This window comes from Merops nubicus, unplaced genomic scaffold (genome assembly GCF_000691845.1).
Source record: "Merops nubicus isolate BGI_N331 unplaced genomic scaffold, ASM69184v1 scaffold3033, whole genome shotgun sequence".
NCBI lineage: Eukaryota > Metazoa > Chordata > Aves > Coraciiformes > Meropidae > Merops > Merops nubicus.
The window spans coordinates 45,310-66,643 of NW_008596736.1; the positions used below are offsets into that span (position 1 = coordinate 45,310).

General features: G+C 41.9%; 1 protein-coding gene across 1 annotated transcript in view; it reads right to left on the reverse strand.

Moving 5' to 3' along the window:
- The window catches only part of CREBBP (CREB binding protein), a gene marked incomplete at its 3' end in the record, with an annotated part of 76,083 nt that overhangs the window by 45,306 nt on the left and 9,443 nt on the right, over nucleotides 1–21,334 (reverse strand). The window contains exon 3 of the mRNA XM_008936450.1: nucleotides 9,191–9,367. Within this exon, the coding sequence (XP_008934698.1) occupies nucleotides 9,191–9,367 (177 nt within the window). The remainder of the gene's footprint in view (nucleotides 1–9,190; nucleotides 9,368–21,334) is intronic.

A 21,334-nucleotide genomic window follows, 5' to 3' on the forward strand; every position in this document is an offset into this window, starting at 1 on the left:
CGTCGAGCCCCAGCCTCCCCTCGGATCTTCGTCGCGTCGTTTGAGTCTCACAAGGGTATTCGCTGCTATGACTGGCTAGGCCAGGCTCCAGCAGACTCAAACACTCCTGTTCTAGCCATGAACAGGAAAACTGCACCAGGAGGTTTCTCTCTTACGACATTTACAAAAAGTAGTTTAAGTAACAACCCATCCAAAAATCATCTGTTGATTAGACAGATCACAATTCCAACCAGCATAAGCTCTTACCACACTTGGAGGTGGAATTCAAGTCTGTTTAGTATTATGTTTTCCTCTTATAGGTTTTATACACTTTGATCCTAGTCCCTTGTCCCCAACAGAAAGAACAGGCCAACAGAGAAGACAGTCAAAATTGTATGACTGTCTTCATGATATACAGTAAAAGGTAAAACTGATTTTCCATGTCTAAGTTAGCCTTTCTTCTCATCAATGCTGATATTCTTTCCACATAGAAAATTTCCAGGGTAAGGTACATACAGCTTTCCTCCAGAAAGGGCCACCTAAATCTGGATTGGGTTGTGTCTCCTGAAGTGAACTGGTTATAACGCTACAGGGTGATGTCAGGTTACAGCAGCTTGTAAAAACCCCTGGTTTCCTTCTAGCATCCATTCTTTAGGGACATCCCCCCTGTAGCAGTGCCCAAGCCCTGCCTGACAGAGCCTGCATACCCACACAGATCTTCAGTCTAAGATACAGCTCGTAGCAGTGCAGAAAAGAAACAGCTTCTTTAATGTGTCATTTCCTCAGCACAGATTTAGAAGCTTTTCCACTACCTTCTTGTACCTCTGAAGGATAACAAATGTTGAAACCTGCTTTTCAAAATTAAACACATCCACAGCCTGCACAGACTCCGATAGCAGGAGCAGATACCAGACTGCAGAAGTGCTTAAATCCCTGTGATCTGCAGCCTGAACGAATCTCATGGACAAACATGAAACCGTCCCAAGAATCACTTTGGCTATGCACTGTAAGAAGAGGTTACCACAGAAAAGCTCACCAACTTCCAGTTACCTAAGGAAAACCAGCCATCAGACCCACTTAGAAGTGGAATATAGGAAGAACAAGATTATACTGGGGAGGTAACAGCAAATAGTTCAGTGCTGTCTACAGACCTCCTGACCAAAGCCTGCTTGCTACACTGAAGGAAAATCATGCTTATGTGACAGAATTCACCATTTGTAGCCTACTCTGATGAAGGAGGTGGGGGCTCTGCCACTGATAATGGGTACAGTAAGTCTTAAGAGGAATGGCTGCATCTCTCTTGCAAGAAAAAGAGCAATAAAAGGAAAGAGGGTGAAGGAAACTCATCCACTTATGCTCCCAGTGCATGCAGCTGAAATCAAGCCTTCATTTCTAAGAGGAATTGCTGCATCTCTCTTGCAAGAAGAAGAGCAATAAAAGGAAAGGAAGGAGGGTGAAGGAAACTCATCCACTTATGCTCCCAGTGCATGCAGCTGAAATCAAGCCTTCATTTCTCCCGTGAACAAATCTACAAAAGCAGACAGGTTTTGCTGAAACAATTCTTGGGTCACAAATAGGAAACAATTAGTTCAGCCAATCTGAAAAAAAAATACAGAGACCATGCCAAAGAAAATCTTGTTGGAAGTGATGTTTTCATCCCAGTCGAAGAATTGTTTCCCAAGCCAAATCTCCCTTTGTTACCACCCTACCAGTTAACAGACGTTACTACAGCTGTATCAGCACAGAGGCCCTGACCCAAAAAGGATTTCTTGGAAGACTAAGAAAATGCAGCATCGTGGAGTGTCGGTAGTTAGAAGAACAAGCAGTCTTGGTCCAGATGAGAGTGACTGCAGGTAGGCACAAAAAAAGAACTCAGAATATTGCCCAAGTTCTACAGACTTACATTGGTCACTATTTCAACCTTGTAAAGTCCTAAACCTGCAAATACTGACTGACCTTTCCACCCTCTATCTTCCTTTCAGGACTGTTGACTGAGGAAGTTGAGTTCTTCCCTGTTAGTTTGTCTTTTAGGAGCAGTGGCCTGCAGGACCAGTTCCAAAGCAGGGATGTGCTGGTGCACTGCAGGCACGCTGAAGATGTGTAAACCCTCCACCAGCCACAGAAATCACTCCACTCCAGAACGAGTGGGAGATTTCACGCTGCTTCACCTGAATGACTAACAATTTTCTTGATGAAGTAGGAAATTCAGGCACTTCTGCTCCCACAATTAAAACAAATGCTTCAACGGCCAGCTACACGAGGTAAAAAAAAAAGGATAGTTTTGCTCCTCATCCTACCTTGGGGAGTTCCAACATAGATAGAACAGAGAGATCAAGGGTTGGAACACTGCTAAAATCCCTGACAGGGATGGTAGCTTCGTTAACTAGTTTTCTAGAAACAGACTAATACAGCACTCCTATAGTGTAAAGCAATTATTAATACCACTTAAAATTATGAAAACTATATATACGTATAGGAAGATAGTTTTGCCTTGTCTTCAGAACACCAAAGAGCAAAACCTTCCTGTGCTTCTGGGCAGCACAGATGCACAAGTATCTCATCTTCACAGACTCAGATGGACACAAAGGTCCTCGACGCTTTCAGTTTACTGAGATGACCAGTAATCCTCTATGTTTGGATGTGTTTTTATTCAAAAGCACTCAATATTGTCTGTCAAGAGCAAACACTATCACTATGCACCTTTTCTTACATAAGTAGGCACCAGTCTCAGCAGCACTGGTAACCTTTCAAAGAGGTCAACAGCCCAATGCAGCCTCAGTGTCAGCCTAGCTTCCAATTAGCATTACATTTTAAAAACACATTTCCTCCTTCATAATTACTTTTCATTTCCATGTTCTTTCCTTTCACACTCATAGAAGAATACCACGTTCTGGAATCACTCACTGTATCAGGACAACTCCTGCATTTTAAAAATGCCTTTCAGTTCTTTAAGACAGGTTTGTAATCAACAGTGGACCTTAATGAGATAATTAAGAATGCACTGTCACAAAGGATTACTATTTTGACATAGTTGTTGGTTTTATAGACCTCTCCTCACCCCAACCAGAAGGCAGGTGGCACTTTATACTTGGGGTTTCTCAGTCTGTTGACATCGTGGGCTACAACAGGGATGTTATTTACTAGTGACAAGAGGTTTTTAACATGTCATCCACGTGTGCATTTACATTACAGGCACATCCAGTCTGTCAATTAACACTTCAAAAAAAACAACCCTAGCAGTATCTGCAAAGAGCAAGGCTGCAGCCCTCCTTCACTCAGGCACCTAAGGTGAAACACACCCAAACCTCTTCAGTTCCCCTTCCATCACAGCCTCACAGTGTCATCTTGAGGGTCCCTTTCAGGAAAGGGACAGTGGGCATAAAGTGGATACACATAGGAACTACAAACCTGGAAGAACACTTCTCAATTAGCAACGTTTCTCTCTGAATTACCTATTCACTGTGTGACCCAGCTCCAACCATTCCCTCACACACATTTACATTAAGATTGGAAGACACCCCTCCTATCTCTGAACAACCCACGGAGCCCTGCTCGGTCAAAAAACTGCAACAGATTGACTTGAGTGGCAAGAAATGACATTAGCCTGTTAGTAGGACCAATCTGAGAGCTTGCAAAGCACACCCACAACAGTTTTGGTTGGAAGAGACCTTTAAGATCATCAAGTCCTACCATTAACTCAGCAGTGCAGCTACAAATGAGAGGAGAAGGGAGGTGATACTTTCAGCCCCTGCATACAAAGCCAACATGATGCATGATCTTAACATGAAGAGTATGTTCAGAGCCTGAGATTGATTTCAAAGCTTTGGCATTGACATAGCTACAGGCAGAGTTTTCTTGTCAAGAGTGAAGAGAAATACTTTCATCTTCCAACTTCCACTTACAAACATGGAGTATAAATTCCAACTCTGAAGCTGGTACTGGGGAGTGAGCCTTGCAAGCTCACAGCAACCACACTGAAGACTAGAAGGCTCCTCTGGCTGTTCCACAGAAGGAACTTGAACAGTTGGTCCTAGAGAGCACCCTCAATGCACTTGGATTTTAATCACCACAAGAGCTTTCTTCTAAAACCAGCAAACGTCTCAGTATTATGCAGATGACTCTGCTGGGAATGAAGGCTGGATCAGCATCTTTCTTAAAAATGCACTTTTGGAGTTCTATCTCCTTGTCTTTATAAGCTTTCTGAAATGAAGGACCAGCAAATGACAAGAAACACACCACAAACAAGTGTTTCAAAGCAACAGAAAGGAACAAAGCTTGAGACAGTAATCTGCAGACAGAGTCAAGCTCTCACATACAGGAAATTTAGTGAACAAAATTTTAGGACAGCTTTATATAGAACTTCCTGGGTGGTAAAACAGACTGAGGAATGATCAATGTTTAAAATCCCAATCTGTGGATAAGAGACAAATGAGAAGTTTTCAGTGAAGGAAAGCTGTGCTGTGAGAGTGCTGGCTATGAGCACTTCACCTCAACTGCAGGAGCAGAGGAGGGATGGCAATGGATATTCTCCACCACAAACATTCATATACAGAGCATGGGTGAGCAGAACACCAAGACAGAACAGAGATGCCTAGTTTTGCTCCCAACATAAGAGCTTCTCCAGCACTGGTCATTATCAGTTAGATTTGTTTCTAAGTTATTAGGATCTTTTCATTTAGAAGACCATGGTTGAGCAAAACAGACAAGAGCTATTCCCAGCTGTTTGCCAGGCTGCTGCTCCACTTCAAATTAGGTTGGATTTTCTTGAGGAAGAGGAGTGAGCATTCCTGGGAAGAGAGAAGGTGAGCACAGCAAACAGCAAGCCCACCAGATGGGAGACTGCTGGTGAGAGCAGCAAGCAGCCATACAGCATGCCACTGGGTGATGGTCACAGACCCTTCCCAGAGTGAAAGAGAGAATAATTAAAAACAAAACAAAACAACCAAAAACAACATCTAAAAAAATCACTTAAGAAAGTAAGCTGTAAAGACACAATAGAGAATTTTCATAAAGCCTTTAACTTATGGTCTGTAGAATAAAATATGAGATACCTATTTTAAGTAGCAACATTTCAACTTGTTCTAATTAAATGTGGCCTCCCAGTTTTAAAGTTTTCTTCCTCTCTCTAGGAGGTCTGCAGCAAGGCACACCTAAGACATTCTCATCTCCCAGTCAACATTTTCCTCTCTTTTGATCAAAAACTGTTAATAAAGAAACCCAAAGGACATAAAGAGAAACAAGAGACAAGGAGAAACCCAACAGAAAACTCAAGACACAGTTTAATAAGAGATCAGGAAAAAACATCCAAGAGGAGATGTGTCAACCCAATTTTAAGTCAAGAGAACCAAGGAGAAATAATTTCCTTCACTTCCAAAAAGAAATATTCTCTCAACTCCATCTGCTGGCCATAAGGATAACTGTGAAGCCAGGCTGGTGTCTGGAAGCCAAACTTCACACACCGTGCTCCTGACCCACGTAGAAATACAAGATTTACCGGTATGCCCACACAGAAACCACCCATCACCACCTTGGGAACAGGCAGCACTGCAACCACAAAGCTTCAGCAAGATGGATGGAGAAGTCTAAGAGGGTTCCCCCCACCAAGAGCACACTCCAGCCTGGACACTCCAAAACCAAGGGGCTCCTGGCTTCCGTACAGGCTGTACACTCACGAGTGCCCAATGCTGAGCGTGGCTCCCTGCCACAGGGCAGAGGTTCTGCATGACCTCACCACAGCAGAGCACTGCCAACCCTGCACCCAGCAGCTTGAGTGACACTGAGTCTCAACAGCATGTCACCAAAACTTCCAGCAACGTCAGAAGCAACGTTTTTCTTTTGAAAACGAGCCACTGACTCAAGATTTCAAGCTGCCCATTCTGTAAGGAAAAGTGACTGTATCCTGTAACAGTCATGCAAAGCCAAAGCCAGTATGTTGTTCAGATTCATAGTGAGGAAAACAAACCAAACAAAAAAATCAATCCATCTGGCTGGCACTGAAAATTAATTGACCTTTTAACCATTTTAGTACCATAAGGTTTGTTACTTCTTTCCTAATTAAAGAGATTAAACCAAATGTGCTTCTCAGGGCTGGGTGTAAGGTCTTGGTTGGAACAAGGGCTCAAGATGCAATGAACTAATGCTTCATCTGGGGACCAGGGGGGAAAAGAGAGTGTGGTTCTTCTTGGGAGAGTGGCAGCCTGAATGTGGATTAAAAAATCCACTACTGCAGCAGCAGTTTATCCTGGCTGCCAGTGTGAGGGGATGCCTGGCAGTGGGAAAACACTTGGTTAGTGTTTGGGACACACAATGTGTATGCCATACGTAATTATGTTCAGAATAAGGTGGGTTAAGAAACATATTTATCTTTTGCTTTATTTTTACAGCAAAAGATTGAAAAGGGCATTTAAAAAATGTCTTGCCTTAAGATCCCTCGGTTTTGAAAAGCAATGGCTGCATCTACTTCCTCTTATTTAGGTATCCTTAGTGGTAACCAAGGTGTTTAACATCACACTGGAATCACACATGCTGCATCACCTCCTGCCTCACACATGCTGTGGACAACCAGGGTTTTTCTTCACATGGGACCCTTTAAGATAAGGATAGTCTACAGGGCCTGTTTTGTAATGTATGTGGTTCCAATCACCTCTGAAAAAAGCCCAGGAGGTCCTCTTGAAAAGAGGTAGTTGGTCTTTTGCTTGCTGTAGGAGATGGAGTTTGAACTGAGCCTCCACAGCCTCATTTTTGATAAAGGGTATCAATATCATACCCTATCCCACCTCACTCCTGCCTCCTTCAGGGAACAGACAGACCACGTCTCCAGCAGACCACACACCAGGCCATTAAATCAAACTGCCATCTCTAGGTCCTAAAGCATCACAGGACATGGCAAATGGCAAAGGGACTGCAGCAAGAAAGCATGGCATAACAGCTCCAACACAGCAGCCTGCTCTGGGGAGCTGCCTCTGTCACAAGCAACTGCTCACAAGTGCTGTTCAGGTCATAATTTAGTTGCTGATGTGAGGCAGAGGCATCATCTCCATGAGTTACAGGAGCACACATCTCACTGATGGGAATGTTATTTTACCCTTATGTTATGTCTTAGCACACAAAATGAGGAAGGCCTTGCAAGCCAGAGCCTACAAACCTCAAGTTCAGAGCTAGCAGATTCTTCCAGTCCTACTCTTTGTACCCCTCAGCCTCATGTTTATCTCTGGGGCAACATGTCTTTATCTCAGAGAGACCCTCTGAAAACTGACTACTCCAAAGTATGTGCCTGCTGCAGCGACAGCTGCCACAGGAAAGGCTGGATGAGTGAAATGTATTAGTGCATACAGTCAACAAGGCCCACAGCCACACACTGAGCAGCAGAGAAAATGTTGACTAGATGCTCTTTCAGAGGGCACCGTTCACAATGAATAAAGCAAAGTCCCTGTGGAAAGAATAACATATGGCCACGTAGGTACTACCACCAAATAATTACACTGCCTTGCCCATTGCTGCCAAGTAAAGGTTAAAATTTAACAGGTCTGACATTTCCTTTTAAATTCTTGGCTTTGCAGTAAAAACGTTTAGATGGAAACTTCAGGGTCTGAAGATAAAAGTTCCAGCCTCATCAGGACCACAATCAGTTTCTAAGCACTACACCAGCCACAAGCAGGACTGAGACCTTTTGGCTCAATGGCACAGATGCCTACCAGCTGAAATGGCTATTACTCTCCAAATTGGCTTGGGGAGAAAGAGATATATTGGACATACAAAGCTTCTGACACCTGAGAAACAAAGAAAGATGGTTTTGACTGTCCTCTGAGAAGACAACTGATACTTGACATTTTAAAGAAACTGCAATTCACAGTACTGGGAAAGTAAATTTTCCTCACGTTCCTCTGTCTCTTGGACAAGAAGGGTGAAAGGAAACCAAGTTTTTTCTTTTACTTCCTCCCTTATCACTAGACAAGCCTTGGCAAATGCCTTTTTTTATTCCATCTGGACACCCACCTTTACATCCTATACTAGTAAGCAAATACATTAAGATTTAGGCTTTCCCAAACCTAACATTTAAATGAGCACAAAATTAGGCTTGAGAATAATCCAGTCCCTAAGACAAACACAGGGCTTTGGGCAAATGTATAGGTTCTCGGCAAAATCAGGACAATGATTCATTTGCTCTACACCAAATCCAAACTTAAAGTATTTTAAAAACAAAATTAGCATAGTCATGCAGCAAATTGTCTTTTACAAATACTCTGGATGAATGCAAGTGGTACTGTGAACATGGTCTTAATCCTAGTCACCAGCTCCTTCCCATAATCAGAATCAGTAAATTACAGATGATATTAAAGATTTCACAGTGTAACTGAAGGAAAATTAGGAAGTAGTTCTCTACAATCAAGAGAAAAGAGGAAGTTTATTACATCCTGTTCCCTCTCATATACGGCCTTATTACTGACAGGCATGTAACAAACTCACCGATGGAAGGACAAGTATTGCTTCTGCCAATAAAATAGCCATTTTTCTAGTTAATTTTAAAGATATGCAATTTGCATCTTATGGAAGGTTTGACAAGTTTCTATAGTAACTGTTATCATGTATAAGAATATCAAATGCAACAAGCTGGAGTTACCACAGAAACGACACAAGCACTTTGATTAATACACAGACAAAGTGAGATTAATGGGAATACTTAAATTTCACTTTATAAAGAAAACTCTAGTAAACAGAACACTACAAACTTGGGCAAGGTATCCCAACAAGAAGTATTCTCACAAGCTTGTGAGCTGCAAGTCACACACAATATAAACTGAGAAGCATGTGGTGTGTTTGCCATATTAGAGTCAGAGGAGATGAAGGGTACTATTTAGTCTCAGAAGTTGACATATCCCACACATTTTAATCAATTTAGGAATTTAAACATATAAACAGCACTCACAGAGAAGACATTTTCACCTGGTTTGTAACTAAGTGTACCAGCCTACATGAAAGGACTTAATGTAAGTCTTATAACAACACACTGTGATTGCTTAGAAAGTTAAATTACTGCATAAAAATGTACAGAAGCTTTCTACGTGTGCTGGTAATGAGAAACCACGGGGCAAATGACCACAGAGATGGCCACAGAGATGGCCCAGCACTGCTGCAGGAGCCACATCATCCAAGAATTTCAAATGCACTATCAAGAGATAATGGGTAAGGGGAGCAGGAGGGCACCACTCACCATATTTGGCACGCTGGTGACAGGAGTACTCTTGATGTCGGCAGGGAAGGCAGACAAACTATTCGCCATGCCTGGCTTGTTTGGTAACTGAGGATTCACCCCCGTAGCTCCCATCTGCTGCCCTCCAGTTTGACTGAAAGGCTGCCCAAAGGGACTAGTGTTACCTGTCATTCCCATCTGGAAAAAAAAAATGAATGAAATTATTATCATTTCCTTGATTCCAAAGGGACATTACAAAACAAAACAACCATATGCCAACATCCATCTTTGCATGCACAGAGACCAGGTCCCGTCTGAAGTTGCTCAATATTAAAATTCTCAATTTCCCAACTTTAACCCAGTTCATACTTAATTTTTAAAAAAAAAAATTTACAAATACATACAGCTGTGTGTGCCTGAAGTCTTGCCATTCAACTTACAAAATAATTATGCAAATGGCAAGGGGAAAATAAGATTATCCTGCTCAATCTGCACTGACAGAAATTACTTTTTCCAACACTAAGAAAACTTTTGAGAACAAAAGCAACCTCAAATCCTGTAATATTTTGTGCATTCTGTGCCCAAAGCATGATTTTTATGCAACTATGTGCATACATAGATGGGAAGGGATGGGACTATATAGAGGCACCTAGCAAATGCTTATCTACTCATGTTTTGATACTTCAGGCTAAATGTCTGAGCAACAGGACACCTATTTAAGGCTGACATCCTTAACAAATTACACCCCTAGAATTCCTGAAAAGGAGCAATTGGAAAAGTGACTCCCCTTGAATGAACCAAAAGAACATTGTCCATCCAAAGAGCCACTGTGCCTCAAGAAGAATCTCCCAAGAGCAGTGGTGAAATCTCTATTCATTGAGCCAGTTAATGTTACAAAAGGTCCTGAAAAGGTATTTGAGCAAGAATTTACTCGAAGAGGATTACTAAGACCAGGACCCTCCTTCCTCCCTCCAAATAAAGTGGAAATAAAAGTTGGGAGATCATGTTTGTGCTTCCCCCGCTCCACACTGAGAGGATTTCTACATGACTTTATTATGTCAGAATGTCTTAAATATATACCCAACCACTGAGCAAGCCTTTATTTGAAATATTACACGCTATTTTCCACCTCCTTTGACCTGTCCAACCCTTCCTTCCACAACACACTGTTTTTTTCCTGGTCCTGCTCTTTTCCCTCCCTTACCAGCAGGGAAATAGGAGGACTACTCCTGTAGCTGGAAGAGAGACCCTGCACATCAGCTTATCAGTGAAACAGCCCCACAATAAGGAATTGCTCAGGAGCTGCTTTTTCATGCTTACAGGAATCAGACTGGACTGCCAGTTGATGAAGCACTGGTTAAGAGCAGTAAATTATGTGGGGGCAGAGTCCAATAAACAATTTGACTGTGCCTCCTCCTCTTTGTCAGTGTACTTTGTACACTTGGGTTTCAAAGTAGCTTCACGTTAGGAAACACCTCCCTTAACTGCATCCTGCAGGGTGACTGTGGCCAGATTCAGGTCTTTTTCCACTGTACAAAATGTTGTATTTTTACAGAATAATCTGACCAGCTATATACCCATTAGAAAACAAACAAACAAACAAACAAACAAAAAGCTGTTACTTGGCAGTGTAAGAGGTTAGACTGTATGTGCTGTGTTCCAGAGAAAAGCTGAAAAATTCAAATAGCTCCTAAGACCAAAAAACCCCAACTGCTTCACAGCATCAAAAGCTTAGTAATAAAGACTGCTTTTAAAGAAAAGTGGTGCTGGCTACTATCACACTGCACAAATATCAAGAGTTTCATTTCCTGTACTTCTGTGTTTGTTTTGTAGGGCTGTACATTCAAATAAATTATTTTTTTTTAATCTATTACAACATGGATTTGGGCAGTTTTTCTCTGAGGAATTAATAGGGAACTATTTAATAAACTTACCCACCCATCTTAACCCACGATTTCAGACAAAGTATGAGAAAGGATCATCTGATACCTACAAGCTATTCACGAGTACTATGATGGTCTATCAGTTTAACATTGAAGAAAATCTCTGAAAGTAAAAGTGAGATTCTGAGAAAGTATCTTATGACTATTTAAACCCTTCAGAGGCCAGAAATAGGAACATTAGCTGTTTGGCTGTTATTCAGTTTCCCCTTGTGTCTAAATCCCAACAACAGACTTCATTTGTCAGCAGAATGACTTGGACTCTCTGGTCTTTCAATTTGCTTGCAGGTTTGGTGGAGGTTTGTTGTGTTTTGTTTTGTTTTTTTTTCCAGCTGAATAATATATTGTCTATTCTGGCAATCACTGCAATCTGCAATGCTACAACTTCCTCCAAGCCCCTGCAGCCACCACCACTGCCATGACAGCACAGTGGTCAGCCCAAAATGGGAGGAAGAAATGCTGCATACACAGGAACAGATTTCCAGGAACTCCCTGGCTCTACGTGGGCCACCACAGCCTGATGGAGACCTTCTCAGACCCTGCACCTTAGGGCTCGAGCACATCTGGCCACCAACCAGGGAGGAGGTGGGAAAGCCTCAGTGCAAACAGCAAAGTTGCCTAAGATGGGTGTGCTGACTTTATGCAGTGTACTGTTATAAACCCTCTGGAGAACCTTAAACAGCTGAATTGTCAGAAAGCAGAGGAGGGATTTTCTTTAGGCAGTGTGAATGCTAAATAAATTTTAGACTAAGTTTAAAGTTTTGCTCCAAAAGAAACAGAGAGCTGTTCTTCATCTCATTTCATTATCAGAAGAGATTAACTTTTTTTTTATTACAGGGAAAATATTTAAAAATACATTTTTAGAAAAATCACTACAAAAATTTTAATCTTAAAAGACAACAGAAAGTCTCATTTTAAGTTTGTTAAAACTCCACACCACTAGAACATCCCAAAAGCACCAAGGAACTGCACCCTTTACAGGTTACACATGGTTCATTTATCCTATTTTAATGTTTCTTTTTCAAAAGGTCTTGTTGTTAAACATATCACACCTCAATACAAAAACAAAGCAACCTTTCAAATCTTCCAAACTGAATGCTCAATATGAGGAGAATGATTTTTCCTTTTCTAGGTGGTCATTCAGTAATAGATGCTTGACTCAAATTTTAGGAAACGCCGTGCTGCTCTTTGCAATCAAGCTGGATGCAGAGCAGCTTCCATGTGAAAATTCATTTTGTTTTAAAACCTGCTTTCTGCCACAGGGTATTCCAGCATCTAAAGCTGTGCTTCAATAAGTGAAAGGAACCTCAGGCTATCAAGTTACACCAATCTACAACTTTAAACAAAAATGGCAGATAGTTTGATAACATTGTAAAAGATTAGACATGCCCTTTAACCTACACTTCATACTTCTAAATTACTGCCAAAGATTTTCCTGTTTGAAGTCCCTCTTTAAATAACAATTTTTTTAAAATCTCAAAAAGTACAAGACCCTATCTTCCTTATGTGGCAATCCTGAGGTAAAGATGGAGACACACCAGGAGTGGCTGTACACGAGAACAGTTTATTACAGCTCATAGGTGTTCAAAGCTTCAGTGTTATTTTTAACTCTGTTTTGCCCCAGAGGAGTTCATCTTATTAGCAGGACTGTGACTTCCAGAGTCTAGGAGTGGGACACAGCACAATGCCAGAACTGCTCTAATGAACTCTTGTCTGTTTGTAACAGTTTTCAACCCAGGCCGGGCTGGACGAGGAGTTTTAGTGGCAGAACAACCCGCTGCCAGAGAGCATTAACATCAGCAGCGTTGCAGAGCTGTTCCTGCTAAGGTGAGGAGCAGCTCGGGGTGTGCTCCAGCAGCAACCACCTCAGCAAAGCACACCACTGGCAGCTCCTCGCTGGCAGGGAGGCAACACAGGAGGGGGAGGAAAGGGAAGAACTGGGCAGATCCCCTGCATATCAGACACTGGAAAATGCCCGAGCACGGGAGGCATTAACTGGCATTTCCTGGTTCATTATCTGAACGTCGAGACTGGCTGACCTTCCTCCATGGAACTTTATCTACACCACTAATTGAAATCTCAAAGAACAACTAGCAAATGTACTAAGATGATTGAGCTTGTATGCAGTAAAGGTTTCACACTGCTAATTCATTCTGCAAACTGAAATCAGCAGCTCTGAAGCACACGAGTTGGAAGGTTCAGGCTGCTCGGCTCCTGCCTCTGCCCCCAGGTTTTTTCCTGTGTGAAATGAGGGGGCAGGGCAGGGAAGGGAGATACTCAGAAGACCTTTGTTTTCATATTTCTGAAACAGAACTCTGATTAGGTAGTTCAGGGGAAGATTACTAGGTAATTACAAGTCATCAAAGAAGATAAACCAGCAAGAATATGGGAATTAGCAATATAGTAAGAACAGCCATTTTCATGCAGGACTCTGAGCCATCACAAAGACTTGTATGTTCCTTCAGGTTTGTCAATTTACTTCCCGGAAAGGAACAAAAGCAAAAAGCAGTCCAGTGAGAGTTGTTTCTTCTTCCACCTGGAATGAATGGGCACGGATGTGTACCACAGGGCTACTCGAGCTCCACGAAAGCTTCTCCCTAAAAAACTGGGGTTTGCTGCAGTTCACTCCCATTTTGTTCTAACCTTAAGGATGTTCCCATCCCCGTTGCCTTCTCTTCCTCTCTAGCAACTCATTCAGCTCCCAGTTCCCTCCTTTCTCTACCTGATGCAACCACCACTTCCTGCTGCCCGTGCTCTCTGCACTCCATCCCAGGGTGGTTCCTTTCACCCCATCTCATCCTCAGGCAACTCATGCTTCAGACTCGCGTTTCTGTGTCAGTTTTGGGCAACTCTTGCTTGCTGCCCACTTCTTTGTGGTCACAACTGCAGTGACTTCTGATGGAGTAAAGTTCACAAGCAAGCTGCTCTCTAGGCTGCTGTTCCATCATTGCAATGGTGGAGACAGGGGTGCCACAGAACACCCCAGCATAGAACCTCAAGTCAAGGCTAGAAGTGCCTGAAGAAGTAACAAGATTAACACAGGACTCCAGCTTAAACACATTATTTCTACTCTAAAACATTTATTCTCAGAAATATGATAATGCTACTCTCCTTTAATGGAAAAGACATTTAATTTAATAATTCTGCTATCCCAGAAAGACAAGTAGATTCTGTTCCCTTTTTTATCTCTATGGCAACTCTCTAAGCTACTGGAATCTATTACTGAGTGTGGATAGAGAACTGGGTATTTCACTCTAGTCTCACAAGCCAAGGAACATACAAGCTTCCAGGTTGAAAAAACTTAACCCCTTTGTTTGGCTGACTCAGACTACAGAAGACATCTCTCACTGCAATGTTTTGAGCAGCAGGTGTGGGAGGTACTTCTCTTTGCTTTGCTTCTTAGTTATTCTCAGAGCAGAACAGCAATTCAATTTCCCCACATTCCTGGAGTTTTACAGATATTATAGATCAAGTCTGTGACCAAATCTATACACATCACCAGATGGTGCAACTCAGAGTTGATATGACAGAAATGAGAAGTTCACCAATCTAATTTAAAAGATACCACAGGACCAGACTGGATTTTCACACTATGCCATTTCTTCTCATTTGAAAGCTTACTCTTGCCCTCCCTCCCTCCTCACTGCTGACATACCACAGTGCTCCCTCCTGCAGCCCAGCATCAAGGAGCTACTCCCTCTCTGGACACCAAGTGTCTATGCCATACATAAATCCTGTCTTTTCCTCCTACTCTAAGTTTTTATGAACTGTCCCATCATGTCTCCCACTACAGCCAGTTCTCTCATCCAAGCAGTTACTTCATTACCACGTGCTCCTCTGAGGCTCCCAGAACACGGAACCAACACAACACGCTGCAAACCCCATGCACTGTTACAAGTACTTCATTTCCTACTGATAATCCCTCTCCCAGCTTCCCCTCCAATATACTGTCATAAACCACAGAGCTGTACACGGTTCTGCTCCTTGCTACCCACTTCCCTTTGGGAAACCCTGCTCTCCTCTGTTGCCTCAATGCACCTTTCACTCCAGGGCTTCCAAACTTAAGAAAAAGTCTGGCAGGACAGACTGAGTTCACTATCAGTGTTTCTGCAAGAGAAACCATCCTCACTGGCAGGCGTATGCTGAGGAGCAACACCTACATTTGGCAGCACTCCTGGTTTTGTGTCTTGCACCACCACTGCCTACAGAAAGCTAATGCTATAGATGTTTGGCTTTGGTTTTGTTTTTAAAATTAGTTTGTCCAGCCAGATTCACCCAGAAAAAAAACCAAAACAAACTTATCTCTAAGTATAATATTGATTTTTCATTAAGTTTCGAACCACTGACTCCTCTGTATAAAAATGTAAGACTGTTACTCTGGCCAAATACTTAAAACCAAAACACCACCACGAGGCATGGACTAGCCTGACAACAGGAAACACACTTCAAGGTTGATGAGAATCGAAGAACTCAAAGCAGCATGAGTTCAGCTGAAAAGAAGCCTGGCTGAAGTAATCTGATTACAATCCAATTCTGTAAACTAAAAATAGTTACCATTAATATTCAATTCAGCATTTACTAGATTTTTAACTAGAACACGTCCCTAGAAAGAACAGAAGTGAGCTAGACAAGCTGGTCTGGACCTTGAAAGCTGTGAACCTGCAGAGTGCTTGACCAACAAATCTGAGCTCTCAAGATGACGACAGGAGCTATGAAAAGCAGCCTGGGTAAGGGTGACGAGTTGTCTTCATCCATTTGGCTTGGTGTGAATGCCACAGTACCATGGTGCTCATGCTGTGTGAGCTCATGAACAACACATAAAAATGACAGGACTCAGAAAGGCCTTGAGAACTACTCACAGGACTAAGGCATGTCTACAGGAGAGAGTTTAATTACAATCTAATACCCTAATTTATTTAGCTTACTATTTAAGCTTATTAATTTGCTTATCTTATTAAGGCAAGGACTGAAATTATTTTAAAGTACTGATTTTGGGAATAGAAAGGTGGCAACACAAATATTTTCTATTTAGCAAAGACATACCAAGAGGTAGGAGCTGAAGCTCTACAGCTTCAAAGCAAAAATTAGAAAAATGTGACCAAATACAACTGAAATTCTTAAGATTATATTAATCTTATCAAAATAGTGTGTGCTTCTACTCATCAATAGGAATTAATTCCCCAAAGCCATCAGGCCTATAATCAGAGGTATCACTGTCACTTTCATATACTTAATTCTTTATAAAAGAGAATCTAATAATAGAAAGGGACTTAGAAATTCCCTTTTGCTTGTCTAGAGACAACACAGAAAGGTGAGAAGAAAAAAGGTATCTCAGGCAGCAAAAATTATCTAAGATCTTGATCACGCTGCCAAACCTAGAGACAAGTATTAGAGTCCAGAGAAGCAGAACAGAAGCAAAAACTTGCACCTAATTATTGCTCCTTCACACTCCTGTGGCACAGAACTGCACTGGGCTGAGCGTGGCTGAGTGCAGCTTCAGCTGATTGCTCTTCTAACCGCACGAGATCAGAGACAGGGTGGACTGCAAGACAGCATTTCCTTCATTCACTCAATCCAGCAGCAATTAAGTTGCCTCTTCAGACTGACACTGATTGCAGGATCAGAAAACCAGCAATGTTATTAGCTAGGTATCCTCAGGAAACTGGGCTTAAGCGATGGTGCTGTGCCAATCAGTGTCCCACCTTCCTCCCCACACCCCCCCCTTTCCTCAAATCAATTTTTCTCTAATCACTTGGGAAATCACTGGTCAATTTGACCTATTCTTGTTAAAAGTCTCACAGATAATTAAGTTGCTAAGATTGCTGAGTAGAGAGATGGACAGGTAGATTATGACACTGAGATTAACATCTCTGAGAAGAAAAAGCACAAAGCCCTCTGCTGTTCCCCACTGTGCTGCGTATTTGGGGCTAGCAGGGAACCACCATGATTGCCAGTTTTGTCCTGTCAGCACCTCTGAAAGATTATCTAAGGACATGGAAGGAGCTGAAAGCACGATAGGAAATGGCTTAGAAGCCCCCTGGGGAGGGATGCTGTGAAGAACTACAGCCTCTGTAGCAGCAGCGTGAGGATACACAGCCAATCTACTGCTTCTGCTGCTCCCAGATCTGTTTTGGCAACAGAAAAATAGGAAGGTCAGAGCCTTTTATCCCCATCAGAATGTTCCCATACCTCTCAATCTGACAAAACAGTCATAGGGAGAAGACACAAAGACAGCCTTTTAGTAAGCTACCACTATGCTTATGTTATTCTGAATTTAGTCTACAGTAGAAAAGCTAAGATTGATTTAATCTGTAAAGCCCAGATTAATAATTTAAATTATTTCAGAGAACAGAACGTGCGTGCCGTAATTAAGGAAAGAAGAGAGAGAGCAGAGGCATCCTAGATATGATCTGTTTTGATGAAAGGCCAGATCTCACAAATTAACAGTAGTGTTGAAAAGTTGCATGCGTGAGACTTTGCCTGTTCAGCAGTATCAGCTGCTCTGGTGAGATGTATTTGTCCCTCCCTACTGCTTTCTTCTAAATCCCTGGTATTTGCAAGGAAGGATGTTCCCCTACTTCCTCCTGTTGTATCACTGAAACAACTCAGTGTGAAAGAACACACTCAACACGGAGGAGACAATAAACAGGTTCCACCTTCCAAAAGCTGCCAATGAACTACGATCCAGTTTCCTCAGCGCCTGAGCTCTAACTTCAGGGCTGTGCCATAATCAATAGCCTTTGGTTGGCAGAGCAATTGTGCATGAAGAATCCAGCCCTTTTAGAGCCATTGCTACTCAGTGTCTCTCACCCTTCAGCCAAAATCCCCTATTACATCACCAGTGTCTTAGGGACACACTTCTCCCTCTTTTCATTTTTAAAAGAGCAAGCTGGCACAGAATGAAACGTCTGCACTTCCCACATGACACACAGATCCAGGCAGCACCGCCTGGGATGGGGAGAACGGAGTGATGGGGCACACAGAGGTGGCATCCTGCTCCCACCCCCGAGCTACTGCAGTCCTAATTCATGACAGGACAGGGATGATTCAAAACTTCTCCTCTACTTGCTACCACCAAGGCACGCGATCCCACACACCCTTTACTCTCCTTTATGAGCCTCACCAAAAGCGCTCCCTTAACACCCCATTATTGGACTGTGCCTTCAAATCCCTTGTCAAATTACTACACCTACTTCAAACCTGGGCTTTCAACACACGACTTGGTTCACAAGCTCAGCATTCTGTCCCTTCTCTCTTCCCATCCACTGAAATGTTCTTCCTACCAAGAACTGCGTCACTTTGATTGGCTTAAAGAATTTTCACTTTCTTCCTTTAGATCTTCCTTATCTTGCTCTGAAGACAAGGAAATCAAGCAGTCAGGTGTCTCAGATGTTCCTCCACTACATAGACCAGATCCACTCTTGCATTCACAGTACTTTGTACACTGTCTGAACATCAGCAATTCAGACTGACAGACAACTCAGCTGCTTTTATTACTGCTAGTAGCAGTGAACAAGAACAGAACTATGTCCCAAAGTCTCACTTCTGTTCCAGAGTGGTAGCCCAACAAGAGGCAGAGCCCTATGCTTTGCCATCTGCACCAGCTCACCACCAGCTCCCAGAGGAGTTCCACACACACAGGTTCAGAGCTCCTGTAAGTCTCTACTAAGTGCCTGGAGTTGACCCCTCCTCAGTCTGTGTGCTCCTCCCACGACTCCCATCACCCCGGGACATGGAGCAGCTCTGCAGCCAGGCACTCAGCAAGGACTTTGCACCTTGGACTCTTATCTCCCTCTGGTATGAAAGGTAAATCTCTAACCCAAAGCAAGGTCCACCTAACTGAATAAGGCTCTCAGAGAAGCGTTGAAAGATAGGTCCATCAGGAATTTATGTTCATTTGAGAAGTGGGAAGGACAGGCTTTCTTTACTACGTTGGCATCCTCTTCTATCTGTTTACTGACAAAAAAAAAGTAAGTCTCTACTAATTACTATTTCATCCTATAGTAATGTGTTCCAAAAAAAAGTCACCATGGTGCTCAGAATCTATATGCCAGAGGGACAGATGGAGAAGCAAGGAAAAGATTAATCATTTTATGGCAGAAAGCCAGTGGCATTACCCAAAAAAAAAAAAAAGTGAATTTGGTTTCAATGCAAGACTGGTGGCAATTCTATTAGCTGAGGTGAGAGCTCCTCACCTAAACCAATCTACAGATTTGGCAGTTTGACAAAAACATTTAAAAATACTCACTTTTGAAGCTGGTGAGTAACAAAAATGCCTTTAAAAAAAGGTGATGTTTCCAGAATCAGTTTTGAGAATTCAATCACGATGTGGCTAGTGGCATGCAGAGGAAGCCCATCTCATGCTCAAAGTCCCTGCTCTGCCATCTCTTTGAGCTAACTGCTGGGAAAAAACCCTACTGCAGCCAATTCCTGAAGCATTTACAGTGTCTTGCTCTTCAGCAGTGAACTTATTCAAAGAAATATACTCAAATGCCCAGGAATAATTGTAATGTGTTTCATCCTTTATTACAGGATGAAAGATTTGGTAAAGATAGAAATAAAAAATTTAAAATCCCATTAGGAGGAAGCCAGGTGTTTTACTAGCACTTGTAATAAGATTTGAAATTCTCATCCAGGCATTTCAAAGAGGTCAAAGACAAATTTAAGTATTCCAAGGCAACAAGACCACTTCAGAAACCTACAAAACTTTCTGTGTAATTACTTTAGTACAAAAGCCAGAGTTCTGTTGGAAAATGCTCTTTACAAATGACTGGATATACAGAGAACAAGCTCTTCTGATCCATTTAACAAAAAATTAACCTTTTATAGGGGAAAAAAAAAAAAAAGTCATATGTTTGCACTGTATATATGCCTAAAGAGAGAAAATGTCTCGAAAAATCTGCACAAGCCAAAGTGCTAAGACTGTGGAATATACTACAGGAAGAATCAAAGCCATTTCTGCACTGATTATTGCTGTTGTGCTCATAAATCAAAAATAAAGCTCAGAAAGCTTAGTTCGTAACAAGTGTCACCTCTGCAAATAAAAGCTTCAAAGCTCTGATGGATAATTAGCCACAATTGATCAATGTATTCCAATTACTTCAAGAGCTTTTATGAGTGCCAAGCAGAAAAAGCAGCTTTCTTTGGATCAACAAGAACCATTCTTACTACATAAGAGCAGAAAGTTAACCAGAACTTCAAAATTAAATGTTTCAAAGCTTTGTTTCATCAAGAAAATCTACTTTGGACACAACAGTAATTCATCAAACACTTAACAAGAGGATTTTGAAAGACTGAAATTCAGCTAAGAACACCTCTGCTTGATAGTATATTCACAGGGCAAATCCTTTCTGAGCTACTTCCAGAAGAAGCATCAGTGTGTACTGAAACACATTTATAGTCACATCAAACCAGAGTTTTATAACACAGGATCCCTACTCCCATATCTCTGTCCTCCCTCGATTCCTACACTTCAACTTCATTAAGCTACATGCAGGTTTCTAAACCAACAGCAAATCTCAGCACAAAGTCTGTGCTTCTTCCTTTATTTCCTGTATCACAGGTATCAGCTGTTCAAAATGTACCCAGCAGGCCATAAAAGAATTAAGAGATGTGTTGCTGGCCCCCAAGAAGTTCAGAAGTTCCTAGAGTTGCTGGAGACAGCCAAGTAAAAGAGCACACCATGCTCTAAAAATATAGTATTATAAGGAATAAACTGTTTCTGTAAGGAAAACAGTAGCACCATTTAGGAGATGCTTTCCCATTTATCTTCCAGAACTGGTCAAAGATACATTATCAAGCTGTCTGTGTGATAGGATATTCTGCAGGAGCAGAGGGGGAAGGCAACAGTAGCTCTACAGAGTCACAGTACCAGGAAAGAGGTCTAAAAAATATAATGAAAAGAGGTATTTTGTTCCCTTGCTATATATATAGTACCTACCCTCCCTGACTGACATGAATCCTGAAGGAAAAGTGGGCATTCTGAAGAAAGAGACTGTGCTTCTAAAAGCAATCATTATTCTATTTCAATCCAGAACTGACAGAGAGGTATCAAATAGACAAGAAACAAATTTACACTACAGGTTACATTAAATACATTGAAAGAAAAAAAGAAAACAATCTAGCTGACGCCAAACAACCACTTAGCACAAATATCACAGCCTGACATTAACAGTAACTAAGGAGAAACATAACTATAAATAATTTACACTGTTGAAATAATTTT